The sequence below is a fragment of the Corvus moneduloides genome, chromosome 2 (assembly GCF_009650955.1).
Source record: "Corvus moneduloides isolate bCorMon1 chromosome 2, bCorMon1.pri, whole genome shotgun sequence".
Classification (NCBI taxonomy): domain Eukaryota; kingdom Metazoa; phylum Chordata; class Aves; order Passeriformes; family Corvidae; genus Corvus; species Corvus moneduloides.
Window position 1 is genome coordinate 93,106,734 of NC_045477.1, and position 27,866 is coordinate 93,134,599.

A 27,866-nucleotide genomic window follows, 5' to 3' on the forward strand; every position below is an offset into this window, starting at 1 on the left:
TCAGAAGTAATAGCAAGTGCAGTTTAGTAAATCACAGGTTTCCTTTAACAACAAATGGACCAATCATCCAGTTTTATGGAAGTTTTCTGAATGTGGGGTGATTACTGCTATGTTCCTCATAATTTAACTATAAATGCCATATAAATGCCATATAAATGATCCTTGCTAGTAATGTAGCACTGGGGACTTTATGTGTATTACACTTACAAGGTGATTTTGGAAGACAGACTCTGTCAAGGAAACAAACGTCTCAAAGAGTACTTTATGAACAGGATGAAAACATGGGACCTACTGAAGTCAGTGGGAATTTTGCTTGCAACTTCCACACAGAAATAAGACTCTCACCCATCATCAGCATCTGTGAAATGCAGTTTCACACATCAAGAAATTGGGATTGTATGTTTAGGCAATTAAGGGATCAGGGAAGCCAAATTAGAAACTTAGCCACCTAAGTTGCTGCATGTGCACTGCTGTAAGACAACACAGCAGTTGTGGGTTCCAAACCCAGGACTCCCTGTTCCTGGTGCCATACAATCGTATAGGGAGATCAGGTTTAGCTTCAGTGTGTTTCTTCTATTGCTTTTCTGCTGACTTTGATTAATGGGAAGAGAAAGTCTCCATGCAATTAACAGGTGTTCAGTTCAGAATCATGTCATATGTCTGAAACCTATTATTGTATTATGAATATCTAGAGACATGATATTCTAACTTCCTCTCTTTTTAACTGGGTGACAACCATTACTCTCTCCTGGTGAAGTCTTCAACAGTCATACACACTCTTTTTTTTTTTCATCATTCAGGCAAAAATAGAATTTCAGAGCACATTCTTATATGCTGGAAACAGATTTTATTTTTAGAAAGCTGTCTCCTATATGCACTAGGGTGCATTTAACAGTCCAAAGACCATGGAACAGATTCTCAGATACACTCAGAGGGAGCTCACACAGAGAGAAGCAGAGGCCCAGGGGGTAAATGGTGGGTTGTTCTGTACTGCCCACCCCTCACCAGTTTGCAGCTCTGAGTTACACCATTTGGGTGATGCCCTCTCCCATGAAGACTGCACCAGGTTGGACCAAGTATTTTCAGACCATTACAAGTTCTCTGGTGTCAGTACCTACCATTTCTCAGCTTATTATAGATGCAGAACTGAGAGGCAGGGAGAATGGAAGACAGCTTGGAAATGCAGGGGCTGCATATTTGCAATGCTGGATGGGGATCATCTGGCAATGCTGGATGGAAAATACATCCTCTGCATTTTGGGTGCTTTTTTGGTCTCCTTAGAGCAATCAAACAAGGTGATGAGACGCGAGTGTTCACACTGACTCCTGGCCAGGGCCTTTTTATTCTCCCACTTTCTCTAGGTAAAAAAATAAAAAACACACAAAGAAATTACTGTTCTGTTGCAGGGAGAGATTAAGACCAGGAATTAATTTTGTCTTACTTGGCTAGGGGCAATTTGAAAGAAAGCCTCACACTTTTGCATGCAGCTCTTTTGTGACTCACAAGCAGCAAGGAGTGAACTGTTACATCAGAAATCCAACCACGTTCTTTGCCACACAGATTTCATCATTTAGGGAGCTGGATGTCTGCAGACATTGATCTGTGTCTACTATCAAAGCTAAAATGCATAGTAACAAACAGGGTACTATCAAGCACATTTCTGGTGTCTTTAATACGCTGCGTAATAGAACTGTAAGCGTGGGGGAGTGATGTAGGCTGTCTGAGAAGGGGGAAGTGTTCCATGCTTTTCCCTTATTAGCTGATTTATTAACATATCATCCCCACTGGTCCACTCCCTTCCACACAGAATTGTACAGGTAGCTCCGTGGAGAATTAAGCTCAATTTCCATTTCCTTCAGAGATCTTCAAAACTGACTACAGCAGTCCACCAAGAAATGCTTTCCCACCTGGACCGATGTTGAGCACAGTAGTTTGCATTAGAAACTGTTTGCAAGAGAAAGATGAAACTATCGGGAGGGTTGCAGGCCCTGAATAAAAGTGCTCAAAACCCCATTAAATCCCTGTTACTGCTTTTCCCAACAATGAAGGACAAGAGCAGAAAGAGTAACCTCAGAAGTCTGAAGGATGCTGTGTCTGTTCTAGTTTGAACCATCTAGCTAATGATTCACAGATGCAGAGGAAGGCAGAAAGGCTGAGCCTGACCAGCTTGCAAGAGCTACAATCAAGACCATCCACATCCACCTATCATTTGCAAAGCAGGCTCTCTTCGAAGTCAGTGAATCTCAGCTTCCCAATGCTGTGCTTCTCATCTTTACACATCTTACATAAAGAAAGAGTCTTGGTGCCTGTAATGATGACCCCAAAAGCTATAATCCCCTGATTATCCAAAGGACAGGTAGAGTCAAAGAGATGTTTTCCTCAGGATGTCTTATCAGTGTGATTCAGCCATTAGTTATAGGGCCCATCTGTCTTGGAATGAGGGGGCAGCAGTGTCAGAGGGTGCCTCCTCTCCCTTGCTGCTTTGCTGTGTATGTTAACAATCTGGCCAATTAAAAAATGTTTGCAAGATGCTTCACTGACCTTACAGTCCACAAAATCACCAACGAGACATGTCATTAGCAGCAATACAGTTAGGAGGCTGCTAATTTATCTAGTTAGACAGGGAAAGATTTTATTTTTTATGAAAAGGTTTCTCATGTTATTTAAAGCTGCTGTATTTCTGTGTTTTGGGGGAATTCAGACAGGACTATCACAAAAGAGGAACATTATGAAAAACCACCATTAAGTTTTGTACAAATTAAGCTTTTAGGTTTAACTAGCAGGTGGAAATTCCATGCTTCGATCCTCTGTCAGGTTAACTCTTGTTTTGATAAGGCATTTTGAGTATTCAGTTCTGCAGGGACACGGGCACCATTGCTTCCCACTCTGAGCTTGTTTTTTCCAGGTCATTTATGTCCAGAAGGTAACAATGCTGCTTTGGCCATTACAATGGCAACAGAGGGTCCCCAGGTATGAAACACTCAGAGCCCTCTCAGGGTACAAACATATGAACAAATGCAATTGGCCTACTGGGATAAACTTGGTTCTAAATTTATAGTGTGCTAGTTGCCAACCATTAACTGTGCACATTCTTACCCAGTGGCACACTCTGGTAATTGCAAAGTAGGTTACTCTGCTTTCTTTCAAGGATAAGCTCCTTGGCCTTCATCTGGAAGTGAGGTAAGCACACAGAGAGGTCCCTGCTAAATAAGTAGTTTGCTGCAAGTTCACACCCTGCCTGACATTTGCCTTGATAGATGTTGACTTTGCATTGGTTGAACTGGGTGTTTCTCCAGTGCCGTGCGCCACATACAAGGAGGACACTAAGGTAACCCTCCTAAAGGTGTCTTAATTTGCAGTGATCTGTCCAGTACCAGTGGGCTCACACTCCCCATCACCTTTTTGACATGCACCACTTGCTTTGCCTGTTCTGAATTTTATATCAAATTTTGTATCAATGGCAACCTGTTTCATTGCTAGGGCTAATCAAGTGAGTTCATGTACTAAACATGTCCAAAGCTTAGCTTCTATGTACAGAAAATAAACAAGAGAATGAATTTTCATGATTTTTGTCTTTGATTTATTCATAATAAGACCTATTTACTTGACAGAAGTTGTGAGACCATCTGTCTTTCTGATATGTAATGGCTCCAAACTCAATGAGCAGTGTTTTTAAAAGAAAACACGGCGCTAGTTTCAGACCTGCTGCAAGCAGCAGCCCCAGCTCTGTCACTTGACCCATTTATTCCTATCAGACATCTCTGAGATGCGGTTAGCCTACAGCACCTGAAACAAGCTGTTGCTTTTCCTTAATTGCCCCCCTCTCCCAGCTGATTAATGTAAGCTTTGTCTGTACCTCTTCTCCTGAGTAAAATCTTGGCACACAGAAATTAATTAAAAATTTATCATATTTAAATAAACTGTGTTTTTAAAGCTAGATAAATAAGTACAAACATGATGGATCAAGCCATACTTTTTCAAGGAAAAGCAGTACATTATGCTGGGCTTTTGGAGAAAGGTATAGGCTTTTTCCAGGAAAAATTAGAGGGGACATGATAGTTTAGGGAATTGTTAATATAGCAATAAGCTGCAGAAAGGTGTACTAATTACTGGGCATACCTCAGATGTACTACTAGGCATGGGACTGATGGATGAATAATGAAGAGAATAATTGTGATTCTGATTTCATTTAAAACTTAAGTAGCTCCACTTAAATTAATGGAGTTCCACACATGTAGCAGTGGTGTGGAATCAGAATCAGATCCAAAAATTACGTCAACTGTGTGGGATGTGTATCTCCATACAGTCCTTGGTGGCAGGAGGCTAGGTTTGAAATACTGCAAAGAGAGCTTGTAGCATTAATAATGCATAGTTTTAAAAGATTACTTTTTCCTCTTTACAGCTGTAATAAAAGAAACAGCCCCTAGAAAAGCAAAAATTCCCAAGTCCTGTAACTTTTAAAGAAGAAAGCCTCATCTTGAAATGCAAGAATAGAGAGGACATCATTTACTGAAACACTAAGAGAGGAGCTAGTGGCTCTTTTGCACAAGTCAAATGCATGGCACAGTTAGGAAGAGCACCAGGTGACAGTTACCTGATGGGAAATCAGATAAATGACAGTGACTGTCTGTTTACACATCCTCTCAATTATAAGGACATGGCCATTCAGCTTGGAGAGCTCTGGCCTGACTGTGGCCTCATTAAAAACATTCGACAACTCAGCAGGGTGTAAAGCGTTGAATTTCCAGATACAAATTCAAAGACAGCTCTGTCTGAAAGGCAGGTGGATTTTGTTGAAAGGAGAAACAAAAGGACTGAAAAGGCATGGAGTTACACTCTTCTCTTTGGTCAGGATGCCCGAGAACACAGTGAATGTACTGGGAACTGCTCTTATGAGGGCTGTGCCTGCCCCATGGAGAGAGGACTTGTACCTTCAAGACACATTTCACAAGTAATAGGTGTACTTGCAGAACAAGAAACTAGAGACAGCAGAGCTGTTAAATGTAGGAATGATAGGTAATTTCCAACTAACAGTAAATGTGTTATGAATCCAGAAATATGGTAACTTTATTTTAGAATGTATCTTTGGATTTACTTCTGTCACCTTTATTATTCATGACAGCTGGGCTATGTAAATAAACCCTCCCCTCTTCTTTTCCAGATGTTCTTACAGCAGCCGACAGTGTCCCTGAGCTTTAACAATACTCAGCAGCTGGACCTACAACAGCTACAGCAGAGGTCAGGGGCCATTTCTCAGCAGCAGCTTGTCCCCAGTCCTCAACTTCAAGGGCAAATCACATCTTCACAAACAACGAACCAGCAGGCACTGAGAGAAGCAAGTGTGATATCGAACCAGGTAATCATTTCTTTGAATAGAGAAGCATTTAGATGGAAAGGAGACACTGAGCTGTTATCAAGCAAGCAAAATAATGTCAGTCCTGTAGCTGTGCCTTTGCCTTCCCTTTCTTATTCTTCTGTATAAGGGCAGCCTATAAAAAGGGTTTCCCTACAGCATTTACCTTACTTTAAAGCCTTTTTTTAAGACCTCAGCCAGGAGAGTTACTTGAGCAGCTGTTTCAGCTTGAAAATGGAGCAGGGGGGCATGCGGAAGGTGTGGGTGACTTACTGTTCTTCAGGTGGTCCTGAAAGAAACCTGACTGACCACACTGGAAATTTGAAATAGTGAGATCTCTCAGAATACTTGCTCCCCGAGTCTAGTTGGACACCACCAACACAACAAAGCCTGTCTGCTGTGGTGGCACACAGAATACATTGAGATTCGTGTGAGACCCTCAGGTTGTGAACATTAACAGGTTCCTGCACAGCACAATAAAGTTGAGCCTGAGCAGTAACTGAGATCTGTGAAAGCTATTAGGTTTGGCACTGGATTTTTTGTTCATCCTGCTGGTTTCTCAGCATTTCCAGTGTTTGCTCTTCCACCCACCTGTTGGACCTCCCTTCACAGAAAACTGAGCTCCTGTTTCTGCTTCCTGATTGTGAGGCAAGCATAGCTGCATGATTGTCTTCAGAGCCCCCAGCTGTAGCTTTTCACTTCCTACATACCTGTGTTATAATAACTCTATTGGTAGAGAGTGTATCTGCATAATAAATACAGGACAAGGGGCAAGGGGCAGAAACTGATGCACAGCAAGTTCCACCAGAATATGAAGAAGAACTTCTTTATCACATGCGAGTGACCATGCACTGGAACAGGTTGCCCAGAGGGGGTGTGGAGTCCCCCTTGCAGGATTCAAGAACCGTCTGGACATGATCCTGTGTATTGTGCTCTGGGATGACCCTGCTTGAGGAGGGAGGTCGGACCAGATGTCCGTCCCACTGTGGTTTCTTCCAACCGCTCCTGTTCTGTGATTCTGTGAAACAGAAAAAACAAAACAAAACAAAAAACAAACAAACAAAAAAAACAACCGACCACATTTTTTTTCTTTGATCTTTTCCCATCATGGGACTTGGCGGCAGCTCCTCACGCCTAACTCTGCTCCCGCCTTCATGGGGGGTCGTTTGGGCAGTGCCTTCCCAGCGCCCCGGTCCCACGGGTTTGCCGGACGGCACGAGCGGGCCTGGGGCAGCCGCGGGCATGACAGTCGTTTCGCGTATGGTGACAGCAGCCCGGTGGCAGCACCGCCAGGCACTGGTGCCGAAGTCAGGCTGTCTCCCGGCTCTCCTCTTTTCTTGCAGGGCCCGAAGGCGGCGCGGAGCGCGGAGCTGGCGCCGGGCGGCGGCCGCGCCCCCCTTCGCACCGCGCCCGCGCCGTTCGCCTCAGGCGGCGGCCCCGCGGCGCCCCCTGGCGGCCTGTCCCGCGGCGGCGCCCCCGCGCCCGCCGGCTGCAGCCACGACCAGCAGCTCAGGTACGGGGGCACCGGGGCCGCGCTTGGCAAGGGCTGAGCTGCCGGCTTTGCTCAGCGGAAACAGCGATCACAGCGCACACCAGCTCCTGTGACTGGAGTCACACGGGTGGATTAGCACCCCCAGAGCGTAGCTGTCTAACCCCGTAGCGTTATGAAAACTGAAATCTTGCTGCTGGCTTTGAAGAGCACAAGGTGAATTTAACCAAAGTTGTAAAATATTATTCAAGTATCCATATACTTAGCAGATAATAATGATAAAAAATGTGGTTTATTAGGTGTATGTCAGGCACCCAGATCACCCCAGAGGGCAGGCTCTGCCCCAGCCTCTCCACCTTGCAGTGCTCAGGATGCTCCTGCCGCAGCCAGCAGGGCTGGGTCAGGCTCCCCACACTCAGCCTGGTGCCGTGCCTGCGAAAATGCCCTGTTTCTCTTTGCACAGTGTGGAATTTGTATGGTCCTTCTCTTCCAGCAATGTCACTTTTTTTTTTTCCCTCATGTGCTAGATTGTTGCTTAGCCAGCCTATTCAGCCCATGATGCCTGGCTCCTGTAATGCAAGACACCCTTCAGACCTCAGCATGGCGGGATCCCAGGCTAAGTATGTGCCTTGTTGAAGATAAAACATCAAAGTTGCTTTTGAGGGGAAGTAGCCTTCTTTTGTAAGATGACGAAGTAGTTATAAATATTGGGAATGTGTTTCTGTGCTGAGCCTGCCTTCTGGCGTCAGGGTCAGCCTTACCCTGCCTGGTCACATCAAGAAGGATGACAGAGAGAAACACAATGTGCCAGGGGCGTTTTAACAAGCCATGGCTGGGGGAATATTTGTCCCTCACATGCTGCCTGCTTCAGCACTAGAATTTCTGATCCACCAAGGTAAATGTGAGAGAGAAAGTCAGCACTGGCCCAGTTAAATGACTGGTGCCAAGAAAGCCTCAGCTCAGTTGTTTTGTCCCCTCAAAACTTAGATGAAGGAAGCAGACCACACTGGTCAAAATATACCCTTTTTTTTAAGCTGTTTTTGGTCACTGTACTTAATTGTGAACTGCTAAAATAATAAGCAACTGATTGCACATCATTTCTGTAAAAATAATTCTTTTTACAAAACAGTATTCTTCTAATGTTATCTCAGGAATTCAGTACTTCTTTTTTTAAACAACACTATTGGTGTTTAAGATTATCTTGAGTTAATTTGTCAAATGTAAACATTGTAGCTCTGCTTTTAAGCCTCTGAATAAAAGAGGCCTTATTTGCAAAGATGCATCTCCTAGTTCATGTAGACTTCCTGACTCGTGGGACCCTTTTATAGGAGCTCACATCCTCGTACAAGTACCCAGACTGTAGCATTTCTGACTAAACCCTAATGTTGAACAGCTGTTGAGTGAACACATGCCACACTATGATCTCATCACCCTTTACAGGATAAACAGAATTAGGCTGGGTTGGCAATAGTTCCATTGTGGTTTTGCCCACAGCCTTCCACAAAACAACACATATTTAAGCTTTGCTATGCAAAAGCAGAATGGCAAGAGGAGATGAGTATTTAGTTTCTGTCCCATCCCTCATTCCAGAGGGTTTCTAGAGGCTTCTTCTGTTCCTAGAGTGGGGCTCACTGTGATGGGAACTGCTGATCGTACTTGGCAATATGTGTATGAGCAGCTTAAGAAGTAATCAACCCTAGCCATGTTTCTGCAAGAGATCACCACCCCCCAGGCAGTCACAGGGGAGCACAGGCAGCAGGACAGGAGGTGCATTTGCTTCTCTCTTGCTGCAGTTCAGGGCTCAGCATATTAAAACAGAATCAAAGGCCATTTGGTTTAATGAGCTTGGGACGTGAATGCTGTGGCTGAAGACAAGACATGCATAAACCAGAATCTTTAATGAATCTAAAATGTGATCTGGATTTTGAGGTGAGATGTATTCTTTCCTCCAAGTCCAGCTCATGCACAGAGTAAGGGAAAGCAGTGCTGCCAATAGTGCTGTTGCTCATATTAGCAGGTCCTATGCACAGGAATCATTTGTTGAGTTTGGGAGGTTTCAGCTGCAGAAGAGAAGGCCCAAGGACAGCAGCCTTCCAGTATCTAAAAGAGGGTACAGGAGAGAAGGGGAGGGACTTTTTACAAGGGTGTATAGGGATAGGACAAAAGGCAATGAATTTAAATTAAAAGAGGGCAAGTTTAGATTAGATATTAGGAAGAAATTCTTTACTGTGAGGGTGGTGAGGCACTGGAACAGGTTGTCCAGAGAAGTGGTAGATGCCCCATCCCTGAAAGTGTTCAAAGCCAGGTTGGATGGGGCTCTGAGCAACCTGGTGTAGTGGAAGGTGTCCCTGCCCATGGGAGGGAGGTTGGCACTGGATGGTCTTTAAGGTCCTTTCCAACCCAAATCATTCTGTGATTCTATGAATTAGGAAGACTAGGGATTGCCATCCCTATTCTAAGAGAAGACTGTGGAGATACTTACAGCTTTTTACCAGCTAGGCTCATAGTTCAGTGCCTTAGAAAGCCTCGGGCAGCCTAGAGAGGTAGCACGGGCAATCCAGCATTTCAGTAGCTCTAAAAGCGGCGATAGTAGCTGCAAAGCTGATACCACCAGTAGAAGCAAAGAGGGAGAAATACAGCTTTTGGTTGCCAATTCCTGCAATTAGAAGCTTCCAAATAGAGACAAGATGTTCGCAGAAAGGGTGCAAGCCAAAGAGGGCGGGCCCCCCTCTTGGTCCTTTCTTTTATTCGGAGAAGGGGAAAGGGGAGGACTGGGGGCGGACCCGGGGTGACCGGCAATCAGACACTGCTAAAGAGTTTGAGTTACATTTGGGTTTTGCCCGCGCTTGGAACAAAGGGGTTCAGAGCACATGGCAGAGGCAAGTGTCTTGGGGAGGGGGAAGGGAAGCTCGGAACAGGCAGCAACAAAAGACCTTTGTTTCCAACATTTTTTTCTTGATTGTTTCACTTCTTTCTTCCATAGGTATTCTCAAACCCAACAAATGTTTCAAAGTTTGGAAGTGCAGACTTCCAGCAGCAGCTCTCCAATCGTACTGATGGGACAAGCAGTGTTAAACCAAGGGTTCACCACTAGCCCTCCTTCCCAGCCATCCTCTTTGCCACCTATGCAACTCCAGCACCAACAGCATCAGCAACAACGCTACCTGCAGGTAGGACAAAGAGGATGATGTATAAAGTGTACACACAGAGTAATAAGGTGAGTGGACTCTGCAAATGGAGCCCCAGGTTTCTGCTGGAGCCTGATCCTGACAGAAATGTCCATTTAAGAGATTCTGACATGTGACACACTGCTACAGTGCCCTGTACCAGTACAGCAAGGGAGCAGTGGGAACAGTCAGAATATTTAAAAGGAAATTACTAATTCTGTACATTTGAAAGCATAATCAGATTATCTTGGATATATTTAAAGTTTATTTCTAGCTGGAGAAAATCAATGCCTTAGGATTTGTTCTGTACTCTTTATTCAGTATAAAATTTGCTTAGTTTACAAGTCGAAAGATGATTTTTAATTACCAGCATCAATATAAAATAGATCTGGATCAGATATCTGGATCCCTTCAGGAAACTAACATATTTTTTCAACCCCACAAGGCAAAGAAGATAAAATGGAGCACGTTGCCTGGAAGAACCAGGTGATTTGAAGATGTAAAAATACTTATTTTTTGACCTAATTCAACACATACTAAAGCAAAGGGGGGAAATGAGGTGTCTCTGTATTAGTTCAACAGGAGCTGAACTGAGTCTATAAAACCTGGTCACATATCCACTGGCATCACTGAAAGAGTATAACCAACCTCAAATGATTAAACTCTTGTTATTGAAATGAAATTCTTATCATAGGCAAGAATTAATGAAAAAAAGTATGGCAGATACTGTTTCCAATAAAGGATCTGCAAAATTCACATCAACTTCAACACTGCAAGGTCACACCCTACTGTAAGCTCACGAAAAGGAAGGGCTGGAAGGGACAGCATGAGGCACGTTAGGATCCTGTTTCATTTCTGCCATCCATCCGTGTCATTTCTGACATGTTCACCCACCCGGTTCCTAAACAGGCTTTTCAGGATAACCTGCAAATCCCAGGCAGTGCATTCCCATGAGAAAACCTTCTCAATGCCTAATTGGAATGTTCTTTGTTGCAATTTATGTCCATTCCTTCTAGCATTAGTTAAGCTAACCTCATCCCAAACAGCTCCAGAAATAAAAGCCAGAAAACCAGTAGTATTTTTAAGCATCCTGTACACTGAGGACAAAGAGCATTAACACGTGAAAGAATCAAACACTGTGATAAATTTTATTTTATCTGTAGGTGCAAACACCAAGTTCTTTGCACAATGAACAACCCGATTCTTTGCTCCTGCCATCTTACTCACCACAGCAAGGAAATATTGGGTATCATCAGACACAGCAGCAGCAACAACAACAACAACAACAACAACAACTAACATCAAGAAGAAGGAATAGTTTGTCAGAATCATCAAATTTACCACAGCCACTGCGATAGAGTCCCACCAGCACAATCAATGCACGATTAGCTTTAACCAATGGGCACATGGGGCAGAAGAGAATGACTGTACTTACTGTTCTGGCTTTTGCACAAGCATTTCTTTCCAAGCTCTATGACAGAAGTATGCCCAGAGCGCAGACTGCCACAGACAGTGCATTCACGGCACACTGGCTTCCGTATGCGCTGTGTCATGAGCACAGGATGTACTGACAGAGCAAAATAAAAAGGAGCACTATCCTGTGCAGCTTCCATCACCACTGGGTGCATAGGAAGAGGCGTTCAATCCCGGCGTGTCACTCTGGAAGCCATCTGGCAATTCAAAAGACTGTCGACAGACTCATGAGGTACTTGGCCTTCACTGTTTCAGTTCTTCTTTTGTGTATGAAAAGCACTGCGTCAAAGGTCTATTGAGGAGAGAACAAGAGATTATTTTTATTATGATTATTGTTATTATTTTGCACAACTGCACAGAGGACAAAACCTAGGCACTTTCTGTAAAGAGAAGTTTGTTTCTTTATTCTTGTGGCCAAATTAGCACATCCAATGGAGGAGAAAGTCCAGCCATTGGTGAAGATGGTCTACAGCTCATAACCCTTGATTTAGAATCTGAAAAGTATTATGCAGCTTACCCTAACTGTTCTTCATTAGTAAAAACCAACCAACCAAAAAAGAAAACCCACACTGGACTGTTTCCTACGTGAATTGTGATTGCAAAGGAGAACTCAAATTGTAAGCACAATCATGCAACTCTCCAATAGTACAACATGAATCCTTCTTCAGCCTAAACTCACCCACTCCAAGTCTCTGAGAAATATGCACTGTGTTTTGGCCCACTGACTCGGGATGCTGCAGACTATTACATATCTCTTTCATTATAACATTTAGGATTAAATTTTCCTTTGGAGGGAAAAAAAGAAAATGCACTTTTCGCTTTTTTTGTATGTTTTCCGTTGATATGTTTCTAAGAAAGATTTTATGTAATTATTAAATAAAAAGTAGTGTATTGTACAGCTGTTGTAATAATGACCTATTTCTATATAAAATAAAATTATATGGAATTATGTGGAAATTATTTTGTATATGAAATATCAACTCATTTCACAAGTATAAAGATTGTGCTTGTGCTTTTTTGTGAGTGGGTATTTTGTAATAAACTAATGAATTAGAAATGTTTTTGTGAAGGGAACTACTGTTTCATGCTATATACAACTCAAACTATTATTTTTTCCATTTAATGATGGACACTTGTCTTTATTTGTAGAATAAAATAAAATAGCCAAAAGGCTTTATTGCAGGAGTTGCACACATTTTCCTGTGACTGTCGAACTATGTGATTCACTTTAGACTTTTAATCTTAGCCACAGACTTGAATGGTGTTTGGCACCCAGTTAGCAAAACCAAGTATTATCCCTTGGAATTTTTGTCATGGCATAGGCACTGAGAATGAAAGCTCAGGAAGTTGTATTAGCTGCAAGTGAAGACAGCTCATTTTAAGCACCTTTAAAACTTTGAGCACCTTTAAAGACCTCAGGCAGCTTTGTACTTCCAACCAAAGAGTTCTATATTAGCACAAAACAGATCTGTGACTCAGCACACACCAGGGTTTTGACCCATGTCCAACTTCAGTGTTTTAAGACACCGCTGTCCTGAGTTTTGGGACACATCTCTTCTGGAATACTCACCCTGTAGACAGTCGAGTTTCCACTTTAGCATCCTCGTGCAGACTCCTTTTCACATTAAATTCAAACTGACTACAGGATGGAGCAGCCAAGGTACAGGTTTGCTTTCCCTCTGCAGACAGGGAGAACCTCCAACACAGATGGAGGTGGGTAACGAGCACAAGAATGTGTTCATTCCCCTCAGTAAGACTGAAAGGGGATGGCTCTCAGGGCAGCTTGCAGCCACTGGAGCCAGCGTTAGCTTCAACAAAGTGCACACATGGCCTTCCCTCCCTTGAGTATCAAGGATCACATCAGCAGGGCCCACATGTTCTGGTTTATATGCCATAGGGGAACAATGGAGATAACTGGGCTGGGAGCTGGAAGTTGTGAAAGTAAGCTCTCATGGAAATGAAAAAAAGCTTATTTGCCCTGAGTTCTGAAAAAGCTAGAAGTCTCCTAAAGAAAATCCATTGACAAAATTACCCTGATGATTCAGTTGCAAGACTGGGTGGTAGCACTGATGGGTGCATGTGTATTTCAGTCCATACAATCCGTCATTGGGAGAGGATTGAGGGAATCAAGTATCTGGTCTCTAAGAAAGTGTTTTTACTGCTACCTTTAGGTACCAGGGTGAATTAGCCTGCTCATCCCTTTAAATTCTTTTGTTCAGTGAAGCAAGAGTGACCCCACCAGATGAAGATTAGAAAGCTAAACTTGAAGGTTTCACTTAATGTCTGAAGGAACCTCTCTCTTTTCATTAACTATAGACAAACCTAAGCAAAGGCCAGTTGGCTAAGACAGAGGCTAACTTCATAAACCCCAGCCACTCCTGGGAAAGGAGGGGACAAATCTGTAAGCCCAAAGTTCATGCAGGAAGAGGTAATGAAGGAATAAGAGCACCTCAGAGGAAATACTTGTGGAAGTAGCAGTTGATGGATCTCTACTATGACAGAAGATACAGGAAGGGAAAATTCCTTTAAGAATTTGTTCTACTCTCAGGGATTATAAACCCACATGTCTCCCAGTTGCCAGTGGTATGTCCAAACCAAACTCAGCCTTGGAGCAAACACAAACACTTTCTAAAACCAGTGGCACTGTAAGCTTTTAACAGGGAGATGCTGTAGATAGGGTAGGGTTGCCTTCTAAGCTGGTTTAATACATTGTTTGGAAGGATACAGAGAGCTCACAAGAGCAGATTTATGTCAATACCTAGTTTTTCATGCTTTCCCCATACACACATTCCGGTTTGGGATTATTGCCCTTGTTCTCTGTTGCACACACAAGGCAACGCCAGTCCTCACAGAGCTGGGGTGTTCTAATTCATTATAGCCAACACCCAGCTTGTTCCAACATAATCCCTTAGGTTTTCCGGGCAGGTGAGATGGTTACATCAGGCTACTGCCCGACGCCGGGATGCCTCGGTTCTGTCTCGGGAACAAGAGCTCCAGATCTGCGGGAGGCAAAATGCTTCTTGGAAGCACCAGTGCGCCAAGCCGAGCTCCCCACACACCACTCCAAGGAAAAGAGAGACCCTACAGAGGGAGCGGGCGGGCGGGCACTGAACATCCCCGGTCCGGGCACACACTGACACCGCCCCAAAGACCATCCCCGGTCCGGGCACACACTGACACCGCTCCCAGTGAACATTCCCGGTCCGGGCACACACTGACACCGCTCCCAGTGAACATCCCGGGTCCGGCACACACTGACACCGCCCCAAAGACCATCCCCGGTCCGGGCACACACTGACACCGCCCCAAAGACCATCCCCGGTCCGGGCACACACTGACACCGCTCCCAGTGAACATTCCCGGTCCGGGCACACACTGACACCGCTCCCAGGGAACATTCCCGGTCCGGGCACACACTGACACCGCTCCCAGGGAACATTCCTGGTCCGGCACACCCAGACACCGCTCCCAGTGAACATCCCCGGTCCGGCACACCCAGACACCGCTCCCAGTGAACATTCCCGGTCCGGGCACACACTGACACCGCTCCCAGTGAACATTCCCGGTCCGGGCACACACTGACACCGCTCCCAGTGAACATTCCTGGTCCGGCACACCCAGACACCGCTCCCAGTGAACATCCCCGGTCCGGGCACACACTGACACCGCTCCCAGGGAACATTCCTGGTCCGGGCACACCCAGACACCGCTCCCAGAGAACACCCCGGTCCGGACACACACTGACATCGCTCCCAGTGAACATTCCCGGTCCGGGCACACACTGACACTGCTCCCAGTGAACATTCCGGGTCCGGCACACACTGACACCGCCCCAAAGACCATCCCCGGTCCGGGCACACACTGACACCGCCCCAAAGACCATCCCCGGTCCGGGCACACACTGACACCGCTCCCAGTGAACATTCCCGGTCCGGGCACACCCAGACACCGCTCCCAGTGAACATTCCCGGTCCGGGCACACACTGACACCGCTCCCAGTGAACATCCCGGGTCCGGCACACACTGACACCGCCCCAAAGACCATCCCCGGTCCGGGCACACACTGACACCGCTCCCAGTGAACATTCCCGGTCCGGGCACACACTGACACCGCTCCCAGGGAACATTCCTGGTCCGGCACACCCAGACACCGCTCCCAGTGAACATCCCGGGTCCGGGCACACGCTGACACCGCCCCCCAGGCAGCCCCGCCCGCCGCTGGCGCAGTCGCTTCTCAGCCTCATCCCGGAAGAGCTCCTGTTTCCCAGCGTGCCGCGCGCGCTCCTTTCCGGCCTGAGCCCGGGCAGGGTGAGTGTGGGCGCGGGTTCGTCCCGCAGAATCCGCCTCCATCCTGCGCGGAGACCCCGCAGCGCGGCGGGAACGCGGCCCGGCCCGGCAAGGGGGGCGGCCCGGCAAGGGAGGCACCGCGTGGGATCTCCCGGCGCGTCCGCGTTTGGCGGGAATGGGGCCCGTGTTCTGCCCTCCCCAGGCCCGGGGAGGCCTGCGGGACTCACGGGACGGGGATACGGCCCGTGCTGTTGCCCCTGGGAGGAGCCGCTTTGGCACCGTCGTGTTCATTCCGGGACGGGCTGAGCTGCCCTCCTGGGTCGCCTTGCGGAAGGAGGGGGTTTGGGGCTGGCCAGGAGGCCGGTGTTAATGCGAGGTGGTCGAAGAGTCTCAGATGTGCTTCCTGCTCCTCTCAGGGAGATAGAAGTAAAGCATCTGTGATGCTGGAAGGTTGCTGCGTGAAGCCCGCGACTAGTGCGACCCCGGGGGTTAATTAAGCTTAGGTTTAGGTTTCTAAATGTGGGAGTTGTGCGGTTTGTAAGGGGCTGGGGACGGCGGGAGGGAAGGGGACGGGGAAGGTCCGACGTCTGCGTTTGATGTGTGCACGGTGCCTTTCAGGGTCGCTGAGATGGCTCCCGCAAAGAAAGGCGGCGAGAAGAAAAAGGGCCGCTCTGCCATCAACGAGGTAGTAACTCGGGAATACACCATCAACATTCACAAGCGGATCCATGGCGTGTAAGTTCTTTCTATCAGCGAAATTCGCCTTCTGTGAAGAGGCATTTGGAAGTGGGTTCAGTACGTTTTAAAGGGCAGAGAAGGGCTGTCCTTACAGCATGGTGTTTGTGGTCCCTTGTGCCTCGGTTGTGTCCCGAGGCAGCAGCTCTGTACCTGTGCAACGCCAGACTTGGCTTGTGGCTGTCAGGAACAAGCCTGCTTCTGTGATTGTGAGTGTTCCAGAACTTAAATTGAACTTAGGTTGATTTACTTCTGTGCACAAGTTGTCATTCTTTCCCAAGCAAGTGCTTAGACTTCAGGCCACCGAGAACATTTCAGAAATTTAATACTGCTGTAATCAAATGGTTGGCTTCATGTTTAACACGAAATTGTGTGAGGTGTAAACTGGGATATGATTTGGGTTAAAGGATATTTGTTGTGTGTAGGTAAGACTAGCTTTTTAATCAACCGAATGCTGAACCTCATGAAACTGTTGTGGAGAAGTGCTTCAGAAGAAACTGCATTGCCCTTGAATTCTGAGTATGCCTGCAGTCACATGGAAGACACCATCCAAATCCAAACAATTGGTGCAGTGGCTAAAGTTAACATGGGATAGGAGAGAAATGAGGCAGTGGAGTATTGCAAAACCGCGGCTGAGAATGGGAGATAGTGGTACTCTTCAAATGGCATTAAGATGTTCTGGCCTTGCGTATTGATTGGCAGTTCAGTCTGTTTTAATGCTGATGATCATGATGTCCACTTTTCTTTTGGGGCATGATATGCTAGAGCTGAAATGCTTTTTATTTAGCACATTTCTAGCACAAAGTATCAACAGCAGCATACACATAGTATAACTGAATATAACCCACTGTGGGACGTCAGGCACTACTGGCAAAGCCCCGTGTCACAGTGTGGGTGTAATTACATATGGCAAAATGCTCATGGTGCAGCTCTTACTTCTGTTGTGAATGCCCAGTCCTGCAGGATCTGGCCATAATGGGCATGAGACTGGGGGAAAAAAACAGTTCTCATGGTGGTATTGGTACAGTCCTGATAGCATGAAAGAAAGCAACCATCAAGTACTGTTCAGCAAAAGCTGATACTGAGAATAACATCAATTTTGTTCTTCTGCTGTTTATTTCAATACTGATACAGTTCAGTCATGTTTATGTTATTATCATTGCACTGCTTTTCTCATAGGGCTTTTATTCAGAGTGTCTGTGAAACTTCTGATCTCTTCAGTGTTACTGAGATATTGAAACTTGTTGACATTAAAATGAAGGCTTAAGATCCAGGAGATCTTGTGATTGCAAAATTTTACTGAAAATATTCTACCTAAGTATAAGTGGTTTCTATTAAAAGTTACCAGCTGCCTGACAGGGTAAAGGTCCAGTTGTGCTGGTACAACTGTTAGTCTGCTCTTTAACACAATGCTTTGGGTTGTATGGAGAACACATGCAACGAGTGTCTAGTGCTGACAGTGTCCTGAAGTTAAAGAAGTGACTCTTGTGTGTGTCCCAGGGGCTTCAAGAAGCGAGCACCACGCGCTCTCAAGGAAATCCGTAAATTTGCGATGAAGGAGATGGGTACTCCTGATGTTCGCATTGATACCAGACTGAACAAAGCGGTCTGGGCTAAAGGAATAAGGTGGGTTTTTGCAGTTTTCCTTACTGGGTGAGGAAGGACACCAAGGATTGGGAAAAAACTATATACTTCTTGCAGTGTTTGCATTTTCTTTGCAAATGCTTCCTTCTTGCGGTATATGCACCAACCTAATCTTTCTGTCACCTCTGTGTTCTGGTCAGCTTTCCTGGGGTATTTGTAACAGAGCTTTGGTAAACTCTGGGATTAAAAGAACTTCCTTCTACTTCTAATAAGAATAAAGCAAAAGAAGGAATGCAAGTTTGGGGGTGGAGGGCAGGGAAGAGAAAGGATTGGGATATTGTAATACTGTAGTACCTTGATCCCTGTTGTAGCAGACAGTTTTTATAAACCTGAGCTTTTAGTGATACCTACAGTCCCAGGCTGTGTCTGGGATATGTCTAGTGTATCTGAACAGGATTAGGTTTTGAAGCATGCTGAACTGATAAATGCTGCACAAAAGGAGGTGTGTTTTAAACAGGGCCATTAATCTTTTCTTGTAAGTAAGTCATTTGGGGACCAAAAACTACAACTTTTTGTTAAATCACTGCTACAAAGGCAGCTGATTTGACATATGTAAAGATGGTCCAAAAGAACTTCTGTGAGGAGTGGGACCTCTTAAACTCTAAAAAAAGGTTGACTGATCTGGATTGCTGCTTTGAGAGATGCACTGGATACCCGTGGATTTAAACCATATCTTCTGGGAACTGGGTCCGTAAGTCTAGTCTATGACATACATAGAATGCTTTGCCTGGCATTGTGTTTCCCACCTTTCCTTCAAAAAGCAGAGTGGGAAGATGAGACCGAGTTACTGGGTCTTACAGGCAGGGGTTCTCTGTCCTCCCTGTTAAACTGCCCAGTATGTAAGGAGTGAAGAAGTAGCAATGTAACCAGGAGAGAGCATAACTCCAGAGCTTCGTAGGGAGGCTGCTAACCAAGACTTCCTCATGTTAACTGGTAAATGTGAAGTCTGTGGAGCAAGGAATCATCATATCTGTCTTTCCAGTGTGAGTGCAGTTTTTTACTAGTTAAAAAACATAATGTATGCAAAGTAAAATACCTTCCTCTGGAAGGATCAGCAGAGGCTAAAATCACTATGTTGCCTGGTAAGATAGTGGTCTACATAAAGTAGTGAAAAATGCTTTTGACTTTGACAAGAAGGGAGTAAAGGAGAGCAAGTTCCTGTGTCTTAAATTTCTATGTCCACTGCTCTTGAAAAGGTACAGCAGGGAAGAGGAAGTTCCTTCAGATTTCTGTGGAGCAAAGTAGTCTGAGCAGGAGTTTCCTAAAATCTTGAGTTCCTCTGAGGTGGCAGGTTATGTGAAAAACGGTGTGGAAAAAAAATTTTGTGCCATCCTTCAACAGTGTATTTTGGGCATTATTGGGTGACAACACTAAGCTATTACAAACAAAATCATCTGAACAATTTAGTTGTTATTAGGAAGAAATGATGATCAGTTTTGTGCCCGTAAGTAAGACCTAGGTTCAGGCCTGATGCTCACTATAATTTCCACGATTTCTGGCATAAAGATTAGGCAATACTCTGACTTTTGATAGAGTCCTTGGGCTTTCAAGGTAGATTGTTGGGGTTTTTCCTCACTATCTTACATTGTAGTAAGAAGTGCTTGTTAGTAACAGCTGCTTGCTGGTCATGTTCACTTGCTGATCATCTTCATGATGTATTTCCTCAGTAGTGGACTGATGATGCACTTCTGACTTTATGCTCCTACTGGATTATGAATTCATCTTACTGAAGGCTCAGTTAAATTTTACTTTCTAACTTTAATAAAACCAAACCAAACAAAAAAAAAAAAAATAGCTCCTCTAAGGCAAACAGTACAATCTCTTAAAGTACAAGATTTTGCTCTTGCTATGATGCTGAGAAAGAACTTTCCTATGAATTCACGGGTTTCAATACAGACTTCACTGAAAATTAATCTGCCATCTTAATTTTAGGAATGTTCCTTACCGTATCCGCGTGCGTTTGTCCAGAAAGCGCAATGAGGATGAGGATTCACCCAACAAGCTCTACACTCTGGTTACCTACGTACCAGTCACAACATTCAAAGGTAAGGAAGGTTCCATGCATCTCCCATGCCGTGTTTGAACAAGAAGCAAAGCAGGACAGCTCCTCCTGCATTGCAAAATTCAGGTGAAAAGCACACTGCAAGAGTGAAACCACTGGCTTAACTGTAGAGAACAGAGCTGCTGGTTTGCCTGCTCCATATTAAAAAAAAAGTACAGAATTTAGTGAAATGATCATGTAAATTTTGAGAGATTGAAAAACACTGGCCATTGTTGTTAGGGTAGTTCTAAGGTTTGTTTTCCCATGTAAAGCCTATTCTCTGATGTCAAAAGCTCAGGCAGGTTGAGCCCTTTCTGCTTGTCATCTGAGAAAAAAAATTCCGTAACTACAAGTAAGTTTTTGTTTTAACGTTTGGAGAAATACTTGCCTATATAGTTTGCTCTTCCAGAAGCAAGATAGCAAACTAGCCTTGAAACAGTAGGTGTACTTCCTTGGGAAGTCTTCCATATATATATAACAGGTGTTGATGAAATGTCTTGTTTTGCAGGTCTACAGACAGTCAATGTGGATGAAAATTAAACAGATTTTCATTACAATAAAAAGATAAAAAGAAAATATATTCTTAAGTTGCTGTTTTTATTGTCCAGTTTGTTCAGGCTCTCAACTGTGAAGCATTGAGTTGGAACAGGTACCAGCCTTTTAAAGTATCTTGCTTTCTTTGAATTTGAACACAATGGTGTAATTTTCTTAATTAAAGATACACTAGACTTATGTTACATGTGAATGGAATAAGGAGATTCAAATGTTCTTTGTGGGTCCTGGTAGGTTTGTTTTGTTCTGGGTATTTTGTTCTGGTATGTAATGACCCTTTACACAGGTATTTTAAGTTAAGGCCAAGTTTGTTTAAAAACAAATCAAGAAAAACTCATCCAAAACTGATAGATCAATATTTCATGTATGTAATCTCATGTGAATGATGTGCCACACTGGCCTCTTAGGCAGACTCAGTGGGCTTCTCCCAGAGCAGCTCTGTGTGCTACATGGAAACGGGGTTCCAATTAGTGAAATAATTGTGATCATGCTACCTCAGGGTATTTGTTTAATATATTTGTTTATATTTGTTTATATATGTTTAATATATTTGTTTAAAGGGACTAAAGGCACTTAGCTTCCCCAAATCAGTGAATACTGTCAATGCCAGTCTTGTAAAAAAGGGTTTATTGAAAAGTGCATGTTTTCACAGACCTATATGAGAAGCACAGTCCATGTACACTTAACATTTCAGCAAGACATAAAAATTGGAATACAATCAAATATATTAAAATAGTTTCAATTACCAGCATTGAAACAGTTTTCAGTATTAGTGCAAAAAAAGGAAACCGAAACAAACTGTGGACAGCAGATGAGAAGTGTTTTCCCCTGCTTAAAAAAAATAGACAACTGGAGCCAGCCTCTGCTCTCCCAGTGCGGAAGAGAGCTTCAGTGTCTTCACACTGTAGACAGATGTTTCCTTTTACATTCAAAACAAGAACATAATAAGTCAATGGCACAAAACAAACCTACACACCCTTTTAGCTTTTAAAGCTCTTGAACTGAAAACCACAGACCAACAAATTGTTTACCAGAAGTCCACTGCTAACTGAAAGCCTTTTACAGTATGTCCTTTGGCATAATTTCAGTGCATTTCATTTTTGAGATGTTTGCTGCTACTGCGTGCTTGGTTTTGCATGTTCACTCCGTGACTGGCAGCTCAGTCCATTTGTTCTGAGACTGTATTGATTTAGCTTTGCATTCTCAAGCTTTGGTTTCAGTTCTAAGGGTTTTTCAAAGAAGTTAACTAATGATTGTTCGGTCAAGAGGGAGGCTAAAATATGTTCAAAAGAGACAGTCCAGTCCCCCTCAGTCGCAGGTGAAGGTTGAGAGTCTTTGTGAGGGGTCTTCACAGTGTCAGTAAAAACAGCATCCTGGTCTGAAGTGGAGGCCTCGGGCTGTAAGTCCTCGGTGAACTCATCTGATCCACTCCCCAGGCTGATGCTCCTTTGTCCTACTTCTCCAATCTGAAGTAACAGTGTGGTCACAGTGGCAATGGCTTGATACAAATCATTCTCCTCTGGATCTTCATGAAACATGCTATACAACGTTTTGCAGAACTGAATGAACTCCCTCTGTAAAGGATGAAAAACCAGCATCAAAGTCCTGAACAGCCATGCTAAGGATCACTGCAGGAGTCAGGTGCAGCCCGGTAGTGCAAAGGCAGGTGGAATGCTGTGTACATTTATATGCTCTTCTATAACTTCTGCCTGCTTTTAAAAACGTTGGTGAAAGGATTTCAACCCCCACTGCTGCTAGGAAACCTTGTGCTGAAATCAAACAGGGAAGAGGGCAGTGAAGTATTTTGGTGCCCTGATGAAGGAAATCAGGACATGCCAGACGATCTAAGGGCAAGTGAGATACAAGGCAAGGGATAATCCATTACTGGTGTCTGCCACACAGCAAGTTACAACCGAAGTAGCCATCTACAGGCCTGCAGGCAAACTTCCCTTCTGCTGTTTCTCTCCCCTCTTTCCCCAGCTGTTCTAAAAAAATTCTGAGATCTTCCCTGCCCAACCCCTTTTTGTCTCTCCCTTGCTCACCCAGCACAGATTATTATCAGGCTAGAGAGGATGTTTCCATATATCCTGTAATGAAAGTCATGAGCCCTCAGTGAAATGATGCCTTTATGAGATCATGAGCCTCTGCAGAGCTGACAGAGTAGGTACATGCCACCAGTTCAAAACTTTATTTAGCAACAGGAGCACAGAAGGGATTCTGGGGGCAGTCCCATCTTTCTTTGCGTGTCTGTACATTTGTTTTATTAATATGGAGCCCTTTTCTCTCCAGTAGATTTCCTTATGCCAACAACACAGAAAGCTAATGGCAATAGAAAACAGATGGTAAGATTGTTACAGCCTTCAGCTGTTCTCCTGCAGCTCAAGTGTTTGGCTAGGACAGGGCAAGTTCCAGGTGTGGTGTACTAAGAAGCTACTGGTTTGGTGCAGCGGAGATATGAGAAGATGGAACAACAATGTACATTCCTGGGAATTCTTGGGCTTGGGAGGAGGAGGGCTTTTTCCAGCCTGCATAAGCCTGTTTGCTTGCATCTTCTGCTGCAGGTGAGAGTGAATCTGAAATTCTATTCCCCAGCCAGTCTGAGCAGAGGGAACTGCTAGGAAGGTAGTTTTTAAAAAGTAAAAGTTTTTAAACACCTGCTCCCTGGACCAGAGGACCCCAATCCTCAGTACCTGAAGGACTGAATATAAGTTCAGGCTGAAGTCATAATTCATGACAGAGCCAAACTTGTATTCAATCATTTCGAGTACACTTCTTTAAAACAGTACAGCCGCTAAGGTACATACCTGGCTCATTTTTGGCAATTCCTTTTCATTTTTAGTATCCTTTTCTTTGGCTAGATCCTTCAGCATCTGCTTCAACTGCTTTTGGTAATCTACTGCATCACCTTTTTTGGAGCAGACATAAAAAGGAGAATTCATTTTCAAGTCACTGGAGTAAATCTGTATTTCAAAATAAACCCCAGAGAGCAGAGATAATATGGCACAGATCAAAAGTGGAAAGCTGGTTATCTCATATGCACTCGCATTAGAGAAGCAGTCTGGACATACCGTTTGATTTTCCAATGACCAGTGGTCTTGATGTTGACAGCAAAGGATTCTTTAATGGTGACTGGCTGTCTCGTTCGTTTTCTGTGAGAGCTATCAAAAAAAAAAGTGACAAATTTAATCCTTTGAATTCTGCATGATGTTTTTTTATTTTTGTATTTGAAGAAAGTGAAGTAATTGTGCAAAAATGTTTTGTAAACACTTTTAGGTACTTTTATTTCATTAAATCATACTGTAAAATTATGTTACTGTAAGACTGGTGCTGCAGTTGGAAGCTTGCCAAGAACTGCACATTTTAATTAAAAACTTCGCAGAGGAACTACCACAGAATTTTGTCACCTAATCCAAACTGGATCAAGATATACAAGGACATTTCTACTGTACATGGAGTACAAGCCATTCAGAAACATTATTTCAGTTCATATTTTGTCTGGAAGTAACCATATAATTGGCTGCAAAAGATCTCTGAATGCAACAGATATGTGAGCTTCAACATTGTAACCTATAAATTCCATCCAAAAAGGTTCCATTTGTCATCAATGGAAAAATTTGTAGAATGCAGTAAGCGCAACTACAAATGCACATCCTGTATGCTCGCAGTTGGAAGGAAGCAAGATGGGGTTCCTCATTAAGCAGCTTTTTCCCAAAAGCAAGAGATTTTTTGGGGAAAGTGAGGTATTCATAATCTTTCAGATTTCTTACCCGGTGGGATATGCAGCTTGTATAGTAACTTTATCTTTTCGTTCATTTCTCCATTATACATAACATCTACAAAGAAAGAACAAGAAGGAAGTAAACCAGAGCATTTACTTCCACAGTTTAAAATAAATCAAGCATCTCTCTGTGCACAGGGGATAATTCTTTACATGGACAATCAACATATGGCCAGTGTATTACTTTAGGTTGTGCCTGTCAACAAGGAACCGCAGGTGACAGCCATGTGTTTTGGTCTTTGTTCTTCTAAAATAGACTGTGACCACCTAGTCCTATGGAGCTTCAGCATCATTTAAAAATATCAAGGAGGATGGCAGGCAATCTAGTAAAGGCTGTTTGCTGCCACAGATTTACAGAAATGTGAGAGGGGAAAGACAGAAAATGTAGGGGACATCATATTCTTAGTATTTCTCCCCCTTCAGCCCTTACTGCTGTTCTGTAGAGTAAGCCCAATGGAGATAACTATTTCACATGTAATATAATTCACACTTTCAATGACCAGTAAAAATTAGATTCTAAACTTTGAAATGCACTCAAATACTGTGAGAACTTTGAATTTAAAGTTGTATCCCTCTAAGAATCAACACTAAATAAAAAGAGAATACAGGGTGCCTTAGTGTTCACATAAAAAAGTCTAAAAATCCAAAGTGGCAAGAACACAAAACCATGGCTTTTTACTGAAGCTTTGAATGTTGATTCAGTTTTTTCCACTTGAGGTCAGGCAACAGTTGAGATATGGCACTTTCTCTTCAGACAGATTTTGGACAGGCAGTCTCACCTATTAGGACAGCTGGTGGCCTCAAGACCAACCCTGGCACAGCCCTCAGTCACTGCAGGCCAGATTGTTTTTGTTCTGCTTACTGTCAACATGTAAGGCAGGCAGCAGTCAGCTGTGTAAGGTTAAGTCTTCAAGAAGCAGTTTCAAAGAGGTACACTGAGATTTCAGAGGTATACTCAGAGCAACAACTGGGTAGAGAGGATTTCCTAGCATTCTGTGCAGACCCAAGTGTCATTTTTAATTCACACAAGATTTTCAACAAAATTATTGTCTGAGAAATCAAATATTCTAACACCATATTCAGTCATGTCCTTAGGCTGTCTTTTAAATCAAATTTCAGGTGATTGGAACACAAAAACATCAGTAAAGGTCACTGATATGGATAATTACAAGCCCTAAAAACCATCCTCTCTGCCTGTCAGGTGGCATTTTAACACTGCTGTTTCCCCCCCGTGCCACCCCCTGCTCTGCCCCCTACCCAGCCCACAGTGAGCCGATACCCAAGCAGCTGGCGAGCCCCTTGAACTCGATGAGCCGGTCCCTGTTCTCATCCAGGAGGCGGAAGGTCCTGTGGGCAAGGAGGTCGGTGTGCTCCCCGCAGGTCCAGGGCGAGAGCAGCCGGTAAAGGCTGGCGAACTGCTGGGCGTCGATGCGGTACTGCTCGGCGTACGGCCGCCTGGGGTCATGGCGCTCCGACACCCCGCTCGTGCTTTCCCAGTAGCACCTGATTAAATGCTCCCTCTAGGAGAAATCGGAGACAGGACAGCGGTTGTTGGGGGGCGCAGCAGCAGAGAGCACAACCAGCAGAAAAGGGCATTCACATCAAACTACGCTGTAACGTGCTCGACATTCACTCTGTGCAAGGGGTCACAGTGATACCAGGACCAATTCTGTGTGAAAAAGCAGATCTTTCATCAGAGCAGCCAGCCACTCTCACAATTTCCAATGGACAATTAATAAATATGAAGGGAGACCGGGCAATTCCTGAAAAAAGTTTACTGTGAATTTCACTACTGAAACTGTTTAACCACATCTGACCCAGGATGTCCTTTACCAGCCAAAGGTACAGAGGGTCACAAAAAATACAGAGTAAGTGTAGGCTTGACCTGCTCATTTATTCTCCCTCAGACCTCTCCATTTGGATACTGTACCTATTAGTCTTCTGCTAGGAACAGGCAGAACAAAGAGTCCTAACAAAGCAAGCTGTCCCTGGGGGAGCAAGGGAAAAATCAAAAAAGGAGCCACTACCAAAAAATGAAATTAGGGGAGTGTGAGCTAGTCAAAGGTCAAAACCAGCAGCGAGGAGCAAGAGGGAAGCACTGAAGAACAAGCCCCAGCAGCATCATCTTACAACCACTAATGGAGGCAGGATACAGCTGCTCCTGGCAAGAAAGCTGTGTAACACTAATGACATACCACAGAGCCATATTCTCAGTATTTATGGCTATGGACAATACACAGAAGAAATGGTCCATTACGGGAAATAATTAAAAGCTTGGACCTCTAAATCAAGTATAGTTGTATAAGCTTAGATGTCCCTGTCTCCAACTTTATTGTAAATTTTGTCAAACATCAGCTTGACAGAAAGGAGCTGAAACTGCTTCTAGTTAAAAAAAAAAAGCAAACCAAACTATTAGAAAATTGGGAACAAATGGCAAGGACACAAGGTTGTTGGGTTTAGGGGTTTTTTTCCCCATGGAAAAGAGTCTGCCTTTAAAGAGCATTAAGAGAATGGGATTGAAATGCACTGCCAAGCTCCCAGTGAGCAGAGGTACGTAATATTTAATTTATTCTGCATGTGAAAGTTAACAGAACCTAACTTGTCACGGACCATTTCCAAGCAGAAAGTTAGAAAGAAACTCTGGAGCATTTCTCTGAAGAATGAGTACATTACTTTTCCTCTTTAACAACTGCACAACCACAGAAAGGACAAAATGGCAAGATCCCACCCAGGGAGCATGGCCAAGGCAGAGGACGGGATGTCAGTGCTGCACTGCAAAGTAACAGCTGGAAGCTATGCCCAAAAAAGCCTCAAAGAGGTGCATCCCCTGCTTTTCAGGGAGACCAACCTTGAACAAGTCATACAATTCCTCCAAATCTTCAGGAAGGATTGAAACATCTGGGATGACAACTCTGAGCTTAAAAGGAAAGAAAATCATGTTAGTGACATCACTGACACAGGCAGACTCACAAGCTGTACTTAGGGGGTACAGCTGAAAACCACCATTAAAATATCTTTGCAATGTTTCCCCCTTCTTTAGGTTCACCAGTTGGACAGATCCATGAAAAGAGAAATCCCTCAAGGGCTATTAGAAACAAAGACAGGAAGTCCCTCAGCTACAGGTCACAGAGGCCAGGGAAGCATCGCATGGTGCTGTCTCTCCTCTCTTCCCCAGGCAGCTGCCGAGGGCCAGCCACTGTCACAGACAAGGTGATGGGCTGGACAGTCCTGCACTTGTTCATAAATTTAAAGCCACCCTAAACTATAATGGCTGCAAAAGAAAAACCATCAGCATTCCAGGAAAGAGCTTTTTGCAGAGTCACCAGTGATTTTTCAAGACCTAGTGG

The 27,866-nt window shown here is 44.2% G+C and overlaps 3 protein-coding genes across 7 annotated transcripts in view; 2 read left to right on the forward strand and 1 right to left on the reverse strand.

Moving 5' to 3' along the window:
• NPAS2 (neuronal PAS domain protein 2) overlaps positions 1-12,677 on the forward strand; it is a 105,749-nt gene extending 93,072 nt beyond the window's left edge. The window contains exons 17-21 of one of the 2 annotated variants that reach the window (XM_032100366.1): positions 5,162-5,356; positions 6,697-6,866; positions 7,370-7,462; positions 9,826-10,012; positions 11,173-12,677. In XM_032100366.1, the coding sequence (XP_031956257.1) occupies positions 5,162-5,356; positions 6,697-6,866; positions 7,370-7,462; positions 9,826-10,012; positions 11,173-11,367 (840 nt within the window). In that variant the 3' untranslated portion in view covers positions 11,368-12,677. Of the gene's footprint in view, positions 1-5,161; positions 6,423-6,696; positions 6,867-7,369; positions 7,463-9,825; positions 10,013-11,172 lie in introns of those variants that run through there. The other variant, XM_032100367.1, reaches the window with a different exon arrangement.
• Positions 12,678-15,695: 3,018 nt separating this feature from the next.
• RPL31 (ribosomal protein L31) lies at positions 15,696-20,776 on the forward strand. The gene is made up of 5 exons (XM_032100372.1): positions 15,696-15,790; positions 16,388-16,504; positions 18,005-18,130; positions 20,081-20,193; positions 20,698-20,776. Exons 2-5 carry the CDS (start codon positions 16,398-16,400, stop codon positions 20,727-20,729), a joined length of 378 nt encoding a protein of 125 aa, XP_031956263.1. The 5' UTR covers positions 15,696-15,790; positions 16,388-16,397; the 3' UTR covers positions 20,730-20,776.
• A 575-nt stretch (positions 20,777-21,351) lies between these two features.
• TBC1D8 (TBC1 domain family member 8) overlaps positions 21,352-27,866 on the reverse strand; it is a 48,573-nt gene continuing 42,058 nt past the window's right edge. For all 4 annotated transcript variants that reach the window (XM_032100370.1, XM_032100368.1, XM_032100369.1 and 1 more), the window contains 6 exons: positions 27,368-27,436; positions 25,799-26,039; positions 24,509-24,574; positions 23,810-23,899; positions 23,546-23,646; positions 21,352-22,315 (listed from right to left, as the gene is read on the reverse strand). In XM_032100370.1, the coding sequence (XP_031956261.1) occupies positions 21,857-22,315; positions 23,546-23,646; positions 23,810-23,899; positions 24,509-24,574; positions 25,799-26,039; positions 27,368-27,436 (1,026 nt within the window). In that variant the 3' untranslated portion in view covers positions 21,352-21,856. The remainder of the gene's footprint in view (positions 22,316-23,545; positions 23,647-23,809; positions 23,900-24,508; positions 24,575-25,798; positions 26,040-27,367; positions 27,437-27,866) is intronic.